A 12,586-nucleotide genomic window follows, 5' to 3' on the forward strand; every position below is an offset into this window, starting at 1 on the left:
CAAGACAAGGTGTGATTATCAATCAGCAGGAGCAGCAGAGTTTCAGGGACTCTAAAGGTCAAAGACTTGGTTCAAAATCTGAAACCTGAATTATACCTGCATTGTATTACGTAAAAGGTAAGGTGTTTTTTTATCCTGCTGAAAAACGTCTCCATGCTTTTATATCAAATAGACTAGACTACTGTAATGCAGCTGCTTCAAAATGCAGCTGCTCAAGTTTTAACGAGAAAATAGAATTATGATCACATAACGCCCGTTCTCAGGTCTTTACACTGGCTCCCTGAATTGATTTTAAAATTTTAACCCTGGTTTTTAAGGCCCTGCATGATCTGGTAACTCAGTATCTGTCGGACATGCTTTAATATTATGAGCCAGGTAGACAGACCCCTTACTGTAAGTCATCAGCAGCAGGTCATCTAAATGTTCCCAGGGTCAACATAAAAACTGGTGAGGCTGCCTTTAGTTAAACTGTTTGCCCCAAGATTATGGAACAGCCTTCCCTTGCACATCAGATGCGCCCCAACGTTATTATCTTTTAAGAAAGATCTGAAGACATTCCTTTTTAGCTGTGCCTTTCAGTAGTCCGGTATGTGCTTGTATAGTTTTAACTGTTTTTTATTTTATTTTATTTTATTTTACTTTTATTTTACTTTTATTTAATTATTTATTTGTATTGTTATAACCGTGTTTTATTAAATTAATTTAATAGTGTTTTTATTTTATTTTATTTATTTTAATTATTCTTAATTTTTGGTGGCCTATTGTTTTAACTGCCTTGTGTAATGCTCTGTAAAACACATTTCGGTCTTGTAAAAACAAATACAATAGACAAATATAGAAGTATAGATACAAAACAAAACAAAACAAAACAAAACAAAAACACAACAAGCAATACAATGCACTTTGACCGAAAAGGTGCATTGTGCTTCCACGTGGGATGAAATGTGCTACTGTATATAAATAAACCTGGCTTGCTTGTATTTGATCAACTATTCATGCAACTGTGAAGTTTGATTCAACAAGTCAACATTACAGTAATGCCCCGTGGGCCCTGAGGAAGTTCATCATGAGCTCACTGATTATCACAGCCTTATCTCTAGTTGTGCTGCAGTTACAAACACAACACCAGTGTATTTAACATGGTCGTACTGTGACTCTGAGTCATCAGCGGTCACATTGAGCACAAGCTAATCAGCTCACTTTGAAATAAAAGACACAGGCACAACTCATTCTATTCCAGGTTGAATATTAAGAAAACAGAGGGGAAAAAAACTCTTCCATGATTTTTTAGTCATTTGAAACCTCTCTCATCTGTCACATTATTTTAAAGCTGTGGTTTTTTTTGTCATTTAACATTTTTCTAACCTTCTCTGACATCCTACCAGCTCCATGTCTGTAACCGACTCTGACCTTTGACCTTCCTGGAGGAAAAATGTCCTCAAAAGCCAAATCATTACTATTATTAGAGAATACACAGTGGAGCGAGGGGCCCAACAGCACATCAGTTACAGCCTCTGCAGCTGCAGTGGAAAAACGGCTTGACATATAGGTTTTATTATTTATTTTGCAGCTGTGTGTGTGTGTATGTGTGTGTGTGTGTGATGAGAGCGGTCTGTCTGTCTCACTCACCCCTCCTCTTGGCCAGCAAGAGGGATCTGGGAGAGCTTGGAGAGGTTCTTGGCGTACTCCTCTTCTATCTTTATCCTGAGGAGGAAGTGGAGAGTTTCATTACCACACAGCCTTTGTGCAACTCTTGACTGCTTCCATGTGCATTTTCTGTATTGTGCAACTTGCTGATGTACATGAATGAGCAAAAAAAAAAGCGGAAGTGGTCATTGTTATTGGCCGATTTTCATGGTAACCTGATGGTTGCTGTGAAAAACACAAGAGAGCAGATGAAGGAGCTGATACCTCTCTCGTATGAACTCGGCCATCTCCTTCTGCATCTGTTTTCCCTTCAGCTGTTTCTGCAGCAACACCTCGAATCCTGTGATGCAGCCGTTGCCTTGGGGATCTTTTTTATCAGTCTGTGAGATAAACACAGCGAGCACACAGGAAACATCCTCATCAAATACAGAGCGCATCAAACCCTGATGACATCACCTGCTGCAGAGGGGAAACATGACAGGCCTGCAGCTACTGAGGCTTTATCAGACAGTTAGTCCACCTCTGATAGGATGGATACGATGCATGGCTGCCTGAACCAGTCTGTTTATGTAGAATAAATATAATATATATGTAAAATAACAACTGAGCATCAAACATCGTGGCACAAACATTCTCATTATAAAACAACGGGTGGGGCGTAGAGTGGTGCAGAGGCTACAGTCCTCGCTGCAGTAAGCCCTGGTTCAAATCCTGCATCGGACGGCCCTTTGCTGCATGTCATTCCCCCTCTCTCTGCCTCCCTGTTTCCTGTCTCTCACAACTTACTATCCAATAAAGGCATAAAAAGCTCTAAGAACTTCTATTTAAACAGAATAAAACAAGATTTTTTTTCACTAAATTCTAAAATGCTCTGGTTAAAATTATGACATTTGTGTTGTTAGGGTCGGTTTCAACCTAGTTATAATGATAAGAACAATAATTAGAGTTAAAACTGAAATCATAAGTGCAAAACCAACCTTTTCATGGATAAGGAAGCCTAACAACGTAACCAAGAGATGAGAAACAAAAGGGATGATAAATAATTGTTTTTACTGTGTTTTACAGCTGATTTAAGACAGGTCAAAACCGACACTGACACAAGAGATGGAAGCAGAAAGCTAACAAGACGAAGGTTAATAAAAAAAAAAAAAGAAAACAACAAAGAAAGTTCCAGAAATGAAGAAACTCACAGAAACTTCATGAATTACCACACAGTGTGGTAACAATGGAAATGAGACAGAGAGAGCAGAAGAAAGTCAGGGAAAGAGAGAGAGGATGATATGGAGCAAAGGGCCATGGACCCCCCCCCCCCACGTGTCCACTGGAGAAACTTCCATGGTGTTGCAGAGGACTAAAGTTCTCCACATACTCATTAGCAGCCTCACACTCAGGCTGCTCTCAGCCAATCAGCTGTGAGCAGCTGTGCACAGGCTCCTGGTTGTGGTGCGGCTGATGCACTTTGTGTTTTGTTTATTTATTTATTTATTTTGGAAAAGTTTCAATTACAAAAATAACTCTGTGAGATGAGATGAGACGAGGGAAGAGGCAACAGTTGCTAGGTAACGGATACGAAAGAAGTTGATAAGTGAAACTAAGCGCTTGATTAAAAAGACCACCTTCTAGTCACGCCTCATTCATTCACAGTCTCTCTCTCCCTCCTCTCTCACCTACTTATTGTTATCCGCTGACTTGAGGCGGTTTCAGCGACCAATCAGATTTGACCTTGCCAATCCAACCTGTTCTGCTGTCAGCTGTCCATCTCACATCCATATCACCAGTACCCTCCTCTTCCCTTTACTTCACGCCTCCTCATCTCCTTTAAATATGATGACATCATGATGGGGTCTAATGCTGCCTTCAAGACAAGCCGGAACTCGGATCTTTCCGACCTCCGACTTGAAAAAGTGCAATTAAACGCCACATCAAGTTGGAGCTCCGACTCGGCAACTTCACTGAGAATCAGTTGTCTGACGTCATACAACAAATCTGCACCGTGCAGAGGCACACAACGGTAAAACATCAATTAAAATGCATTTAAATGCCAAAATACATTGAAATGTTCTTTTTAAATTGTTTTTATGCCCGTTGCAGTGTTTTTATGCCTTACGTGAGGCACTTTGAATGCAAAGTTTGTCCCGGTTTGCCATGTGTTTGGTTATTCTGACCTGGTGCATCTTGAACACTTTGAAGTCGGAACTCAGAGTTTTCAACTGGGAAAGATCCGAGTTCCAACTTGTCTCGAACGCAGCATAATTACATCATCACTGACTCAGAATGACGTCTCACCTAATGTTGGAGCTGTGTATTACAACCTCATCCTTAAAGCAGAAGTAAGCGGAATGTTTGTGTTAATATAAGTCTTAAATAGTTATATCTTCCGACAGCAATCACTTATATAGAGTGTTTGGTCCGAAACACGGGTCTGTCGGTCACTCTGCTCTGCTGTAAGCCGAGGAGAAACTTTTCCTTGTATCCTACAACCTTTATCCAATGAGGAGAGAGAACGGCATAAAGGGGCGGTCCTCTCTGTGTGTGCAGCCAAGGTATGCGCGTGAATGTGGTGACGTAGGGACGAGGGCGGGGACTGCTAACTCCATCGGCTGACAAGAAGTTAGCCAAAACGACCGGATCGCTTACTTCTGCTTTAATTTCAGAAAAAAGTTTGCGTGACCTGACCTGGTTACCATCTGCAGCAGCAGATGACTGCAGTAACCTGACAGAAAACTGGCTCTTTAAGTGAATGTCATCACTGTGATTTTACATCCCATAAACTCAGTCCACTCAGAGGCTGGTTTGGTTCATAAACTGGCCCTGTTTTCATATAAACTCCCACTCCCTCAGTCTGGTTCCAGGTTTCTCTCCTCCCACTGTGTTGTCACCTCTACCGTGTGTCAGCCCCACACCTGGTAGAGATTACCCAGCAGGGGAGGGACCGCACCAAACAGAGCGGCGGGCTCGGCGGGCAACGCCGCTCGTACGAGATAAACACAGAGTCATGTTCAAAGACGAAAAGAGGCCAGTGTTGTTTTTGTCCACATGGACTCAGGGATTTTCATCTAATGATTCACTGTGGAGAGCAGCAATGTCAACAGAGAACCACTGTTTAAGGTGAGACACTAAAGATTTAAACTAACAGATATCACCATGAAACTTCCCAAGTTTATCACTTACATTAAGACAAATATGTTTTGTATTACAAGTTTTGTCAAATTGTATGCTTAAATATGTGAATGAGGCAATATATAATGAAATATGTACGTATTTTCATACATTTCCAGAACAGAAATCTGAACAATGGATAAAGCCATTTTCAAAATTTTTGTTTTATTTTGTTGACATATTAGAGTCAGAAGTTTCTACAGAGGGGATTTTGGATATCTCTTTTTATCACTCTGTAAATAAGAAAATACTGTCACCTGCCCTAAAAAAAAATTAAATTCCGCCCTGTTTTTAGGAATAAAATGTTGTTTACATGTTGTGTCCATTCACTGAGGAAGTGCACACACTGACTGTAGAACTTTAACTAGCAGCCACGTCTGCACTGAAGAGTTGCACTGTTTCCTTCTGTAGTGAGTCATGTTAAATAAATTTTCACTTTATTTTTTATGTATATATGAATATTTTTGATAACGCACCAGTTTAGAGAGTTCCATCTTTGTACAATCTGCAGCATTAATTCTGTGAAAATCTCTTTGATAACCGAGTAAAACTGGGATTTAAACTAAAATATCTCGAAATGAATCAATATCGAATCGGAAATCCAATCGATTCAGTAAATCAGTAGCGATACTCAGGCCCAGTGATGATTATGATCTGTTCATCATCGAGTCATAGTGAATGTTCATGTCTTATTTGAAGTTAACTTAAGCCATTACTGACACAGTGTGTCTGAGACGGATGGACAGACGACCTGAAAACAAGGCTGTGACTACAGTAGCAAGTGTCTATCAGTGGTAATAACAGGGTTATAATGGCATTACGCTTGGAGAACCATGAGTCAAAACCAAACACAGAAGAACAAGTTAGTTGATGTTTGTTTTTCTTCCTTGAGCTGTGTTTTCTGTCACATTTTGGAGAGAGAGGAAGATGTGCAGCACAGGGCCCAGGACGGATTTGAAGCTGCTGCATTAAGAAGAATGAGTTTCTGTTTCTGGCCCAGTCACTACTATCACAGCTGCTTTACCTCTGTCACTGTCTTTTGTTTTTCAGTTGGTGTTTTGGCCCTAAATGTTTTGTCATGTTTACATCACACTGCCTTTATGGGAGTTGTCATAAAAGTCACTACATGTTCCTATCTGTACTGTGACTGGTGGACAGGCAGCAATCACACAGTGTGAAATCTACAGTACAAATCATAAATCTGGTGCAGGATCTTCGGAACATCTCATATGAAGGTTTACCAGCCGTCCAGAACATCAGACCCAACACTGGAGAGGGAGGCGGTGTGTCTTTGGGTGTTAAGGGTGAAGTACCTGATCTCCATGCAGGAGATGTACATGTTCAACTGTCAGGTTGTGTGGTGGGGAAACACAAAACTTATTTTACAGCCTCTGAAATGTTGAGGGCTAGGGTTATTTACCCAGAAGTAGTCACAGTAGCTCCATTCGTCCGGTTTGAGCAGCTGCTGCTCCGGCATGCAGGCAGGAGACGGGAACGTCACGCAGTTAATCTGAGAGAGAGAGAGGGAGAGAGAGAGAGGGCCGGTTTAATGGGTAGTTGTTATAACAGACAACCTTTCTCCACAGTACCTCATGTATTCACATACACACACACACACACACTTTTGCTCTGGTATTCAAGGTCTGTTGCTTTGGTAACCAACAACTGCAAGTCTCCAGTTCATGTCTCTACACACTCTGTCCTCAGGGACTCTGTCAGTACACAACCTTGGTGCTCGGTCTTTCTGGGATTCATTGTTCATTCTGAAGTTGTACTTCTCTGCTCTGTCCCAGAACAATCACTAAACAGACCAGTTTCCCTCTCCATCCAGACTCAGACACAGAAGCAGTGGGTCAGTCTCGTCCCCAGTTGTTGCTCCTGTCAGTGTTTCGATCTGCGATTGTGTATTTTTAAAACTTGTAAGTCCTCCCATGTAAGGCACTGATACAGAACTATCCTGATGACTTTTTAAAACATCTGTACTGTGAATCCACCACAGATTTATGTCCATTTGTGTGATAAACATACAGTTCCATCAGAGGAGCAAAACCGTTTGGCTTCCGTTTGTGAAGTTGGTAAAAATGTGTCACAGTGCCTTTAATGATCTTGCTGCAGTAAACTGTCTCCTTGTTGTCACGGTGCTGTGGCTGCTGGCTGCAGGACTCCCTGCTGTCAGCTGCATTGTTCTGCTGCGCCGTTTCAACTGAATAGGCCCGAGTTCATGACACTCTAGTACTCTCTGTGTCAGATGATGCTCTCTTACAATTTCTCTTTAAAGTTATAATACGTAACTTTATCACATTCAAATGTCTAAAAACAACTATTGTGTGTTTTTCCAGTTAGGTTTGTATATTATATCCAATATTTTCATAAGTTTTCAAACCTGAAAAATGTTAATTTTAATCATGGGAATGCTCTATTTTATTTGTCATCTGTCTGTGACAACATATCTTCTATGTGCATGCTGTTTTAAATCACATTTACGAATCAACTTTTACACCTTAGATGAAGGGTTTTAGTCGTCAAACATCTACGTGCAGAGACCTTTGGAGGGACAGGTGCTCAAAAAAAAAGAAAAAAAGTGTATATATATGAGTCTTCATGTATAATTGAGAGGGTGAGAAAATTACAGTTGGAATTTAGTAGACCTAGACGTAGAGACGTACAAAAACAGAAACAAGAAGCCTCACATAGTACTTTCTCCCCTCGAGCAGCACACTGTGTGGTTGGCTGGCGGGGTCAGGGTTAGGATATTTACTTCGTCAGGTTATTTTTTACCAGATATCTAATAATGTACACGAATACCACCGCAAACCTACTAACCTGGCCACCAGTTACACACCACTCCCATTTTTACAGCAAAAAGGCAATTAGCAATAATTCTCGTGTTACAGTGCGTCTGTCGGGTTTTCGGCCGAGCCCGTCTCTCGCAGCGGCAGGGGCATGTCTAGGTGGATCATGTGACCAAGGGTAGTCAGGTCATTTCAATTTATCTATTATCTAATAACAATAATTATTATTTGTAAAATATTATTCTTTAAGGGCCACAGGCAAGCCTTCAAGTTTCTTCAAAGACAGGGACAGAAAAGTGCAGCCTACGTGGGAGTGAGGGGAATAAATGAAGCAACACATTTTCACAATAAACAGATACAAACAGGCTCCATGTTTAGCAAAGACTGCAGGGCAAACAAGAGGAGCTTTATCTCCTCTCACATTCACTCTAATTAACCTCAGGAGTTAAACAGCCTTCAGCCAGGATCCTCTGTTTCTATTTAAAAAAAAAAAAAAAAAATGTTGGTGGCATCAGAGAGCACCTCTGTCCGAGGCCACAAACTGACAAACACAGTTTCACTGATGACTTTTCCAGAGCCAATACTGCAGAATGAAATGGAGGGAGGGAAAAAGGAAACTGCCTCCAATTCAACCTTATCTTGGTTTATGAAGCTTATAATTTGTCTGAGGGATGGATTTGTGTTTAATCACTGCTGAGGTCCAGAGGTTGACAAAGCACAGGCTTTAGAGCCCCCCAACCCCTAACAACTGTTGTTAAGAGAGGGACAGGCTGCCTCCAACATCCTCCAGTGAGGGGTTTAGTTTGTCTGCATCCTTGGCTGTAAGTGTTCTCCACAGATGACCTTTCATTAAACCCTTCTTATGAACAGTGAGTTTTCAGACTCAACTTAAAGGGATAGTTCAGCACTTTGGCTAATTCACCCATTGCTATATTCCCTATAGTCATAGCAGTAGGTTCATTACCTTTAATTATCAGTGCATGTTGTTTTGAGATCTGCGGGGCAGAGATGTGAGCTGCTCAGTGAACACAATGGAGGTTAACGGTACAGGTCGACTGTCCCTCATCAAACTCATCGAATACACAATCTAATGTACTGTGGGTATTTGATGAGTTTGATGAGGGACAGGGGACTACACACTATTACCTGAGCCGCTCGCGTCTCTGCCCCACGGATCTCAAACAACATGCACCGAAAATTAAAGGTAATGAACCAACCCCTATGACTACAGGGATTATGGCAATGGGCCAATTTGCCAAAATGTTGAACTATCCCTTTATCACTTGTAACTTTTCGGCTCAGTCCAAATTGAACTTGGTTGCGTTTTCCTGTGAATTTGAACTGGAAATGAGACTTAAATGTCACAGGGACTGGAATCACTAGATTTTACTCATGAAAGGGTTAAGTTACAAGCGATTTAGAAAAGATTCTCTAAAAATATTGTGGTATTTTACATAAACCGTGCTGCCAAGGCAGATAGTTAGCATGTCATCAGCTAACGTCATTATTCTGGAACCTCCACTGTCTGGCAGCTTGGTCTGATCGTACACACTGCAGCAACTGGTACTCTGGCAAAACGCATCGACTACCTCCTGTCATGCACAGATATATCGCTCCTGTGAAAATTAAACAGAGGATTTTAATATATAAAAACATAAATGTAACCTTTGGGTTGTTTGTCCCAGTGTGTTTTTCCATAGTAACGTGCTATAATGCTATGGCCAATTACTTTTAACACAAGAATGTAGCTCTTTCATACATCCAAATATCCATATCCATAACTGAATATCTCAGCTCTGGACTGGATTATCCCAGTTCAGTATCAATATTACAACAAACTATATCACTAAGATGGGTATTTCAATAATACCTACAGTACATAACTTTATTACTATATTTTGTATTTCAGGTATAAATGATGCTACAGTTTTATTTGTCACAATATGTCACAGTGAATAGGAAGTGAAGCAGTGGGACGAGGATCGGACTGAGCAACACTGTAAAAAAAAATATTGCAAATGGCAGGAAATGTTGTGTTATTTGATATTATGAAAGTTTCCATGAAAGTTGCACTAGCCTGAGGCTTTTAGTGTCACGTCATAAAAAGATTATTTTAAGACCTTAAAACCTACAAGATCCTCATTTAATAGTCAGTTTGCTGTAGGAGATAGAAGAACAATCAACAGCTGAAAATGAGAAGCTGCTTTTTATGATTCACTGTTTCAAGCTGTAAATCATCTGCCATCATCATTTTCATCATAAACTGCACGTGACAGTGGAGAAGGGTCATTTAGGACTCCTGACCTAATTTGCGATCAAGCGAGGCTCCACCACAAAGGAAGCTGAGAGATGCAACAAATCCCTACACTGTATTGAAATTTGTATTTTCTATATCATTATCTCAAAACTTAGAGGGGGGAAACCAATCAGTTGCCCCTCCGCTGCTGGTGGCAGGTCGGCTCCTCCAGCCTCCTGTAGAGACCTGAGGGGAGTTCACAGTTAGTTCTGAGTTCCCCAGAGTTTCCCCTCACACACACTCACCGTGACCGTGGTCTCCTTGTTCTGCTTCCTGGTGGGCGATGTGGATCCCGGGCTCTGCAGAGAGAAGGACGCTCCGTTAAAAGCTCCGTCCTCCGTGTCAGACATGACTGCTCCACATGCACACACAACAACACGCCGTCACTCGCACACACACAAACACAGTTGTTTTCCTGGCAAGCGCTGTTTAGCGTCTGTCTGGGTGCTCGCTCTGCTGCCGCTGCTGCTACTGCTGGTGTGTTTGTGTGTGTGTGTGTGTGTGTGTTTGTGTGTGTGTGTGTGTTGCTGTGCAGACTAGGGAGGATAGTTCTGCAGAGCAAAGCAAAGCATGGTCGGCTTTCTCTCTCTTTGTGTGAGTGTGGATGTATTGTGTGTGTGATTTTTAACATTTAAGCTTAGAATAGAGGCATTTACAGTCTCTCTCTCTCTCTCTGGGTCCCTCTCCCTCTCTGTTTATGTGTGTGTTTGTGTGTGTGGGACAGAGATTGGGAAAAACAGGAGATATAAAATAGGATGAAACACACAGATAATTCCACACCTACTGGCCTTCCAGGGCCAGGAGCATGAGTGTGGCTGTGTGCATGTGTGTGTGTGAGTGTAACATGCATGAGAGCAGAGAACTGAGGAGACAGAGTGAATAAGTGGTGGGTGGATCCAGTGTAAGTGTGCCTTGGCTGCCTGGTTAATTATGATCAAGAGAGCAGATACTGTAGGAGGGATTAATCTGCTCTAACTGCCACCAGCCTCTCCATTAATGATGGAGGGGGGGGGGGGGGGGGGGCAATATGAGATGTGGAAAGACTCCATCATATCATCATATATCATTATAATATCAGTGACTTTATGATGATGATGATGAGCTGCACTAATCCACACCTTACAGTAATATCAACAATGGGTCCAGTTACTGTGATATGAGGGGAACTAACAGAGAGAATTACCTTCTAAATTATACAACTTGTGATGGGGGGGGGCAGAGCTGTTGAAGGGTGTCGTTTACACGAAGAGAGAGGAACTTCTATTGTTGTATGGATATGACTTTAGGGTGACTAACAGTCATTTTTACTATAAAGCATTTTTGAATAAAAATAATATATAAAGCACATAATGTAAAGAATAGTTCAGTATTTACAAATGAATTAAGAATAGATATGTCAGTGGTTCCCAACCTTTTTTGACTCATGACCCATTTTGACATCATACATTTTTGGTGACCCCGCGATCACTATTTTTAGATGCTGCATTTTATTTGAACTCGATTTATATTCAAGAAAGTGAAAGTATAGAATACAGCTGTTTAAGATTGTGTGTGGTGTTTTTAATCATATTTTTTAAATGAATAATAATTAGTTAAGAAATATTTTTATGAGTATTTTTTTAAATCAATGATTAGACATTTCATCACATTCCCCATTTAAATTTCAGGCGCTCCCACGTGGGGTCCCGACCCCAAGGTTGAAAAACACTGATATATGTTATATATTAGTGTTTTCCTGGACATATAGTGGAATAAATAAACAAATTATTTAACATTTCCTCCTCAGGCTTCTCTTTCAAAACACAGAGACAGATCCTAGACCTGTTGTACTATCAAAGAAAACATGACACCTGCTTACAGTATGTCTTTACTGTATGAGGCTTTAACTTGTTGTTTCAGCACACAGTGAAGTGGAGGTTAAGTAACTCAGGAAACAGGCGACTGGCAGCAGTTCACACCTCTCAAGATCAGTTCTCACATTGATATTTCACAGTTTTGAAGTTTGAAGTCCACAGACTAAAATTTAACTTGTTTCTTCTGTTTTTTAAGAAGCTGCTTCTTCTGCAGAACCCCTCCCCCCTGTCACACCACTGTAAACTGTAGGAGAGTCTAATCCATCAAATACTACTGTGGGTAAATGTTTCACCACTTTCAACAATGAGTTGTAAAGGTAAATGATATTCCACCTGCATGAACCAGATGAAGCATCAGTTCAGCAGATAGAAGCAGAGCCGGGCTGCCAGGGGCTGGACTACATTCACTGAGAGATGTTCTGATTTGAGTTCAGTTCAGGTGCAGCCATAAAACACTGTGGGGTCCTCTGACTGAGTCCAACCACCCTGTGACCTCAGACTGAGAGAAGCTGAGCATCCACAGAAAAACAGGAAGCTGCTTTTTAGGCTTAATAAATAAGATTAAACACTTAAAAGTTTCCAGAGTCGTGTTTAGACTTTACCTGTGGCTCTGTGCTGCTCTTCCTCACCAGACTGTTGTGTGGATGCTCCAAATGATGTAACGGACTCCCACCTGAGTGAAATCCATTGACTGGAGAAGCAGAAGACAGGTGGAGAGAGAAACAGTGCTGATTATCCCATATATACATCCACTGAATACATGAAGATATCATTTGATAACAATACAAATATATCATATAGCCACAGTAAATCTGCATTATGCACATGTGTGTAAATCA

General features: G+C 41.1%; 1 protein-coding gene across 1 annotated transcript in view; it reads right to left on the reverse strand.

Moving 5' to 3' along the window:
• Positions 1–12,586, reverse strand: part of gas7b (growth arrest-specific 7b) — a 69,510-nt gene that overhangs the window by 19,040 nt on the left and 37,884 nt on the right. Inside the window, exons 4-8 of the mRNA XM_085760999.1 lie at positions 12,350–12,438; positions 10,140–10,193; positions 6,227–6,316; positions 1,912–2,027; positions 1,630–1,704 (exon numbers count right to left, since the gene is read on the reverse strand). Of these exons, the coding sequence (XP_085617125.1) occupies positions 1,630–1,704; positions 1,912–2,027; positions 6,227–6,316; positions 10,140–10,193; positions 12,350–12,438 (424 nt within the window). The remainder of the gene's footprint in view (positions 1–1,629; positions 1,705–1,911; positions 2,028–6,226; positions 6,317–10,139; positions 10,194–12,349; positions 12,439–12,586) is intronic.

Source organism: Trachurus japonicus, chromosome 19 (assembly GCF_045865225.1).
Source record: "Trachurus japonicus isolate A0001 chromosome 19, Traja_1.0".
Taxonomy (NCBI): Eukaryota; Metazoa; Chordata; class Actinopteri; order Carangiformes; family Carangidae; genus Trachurus; species Trachurus japonicus.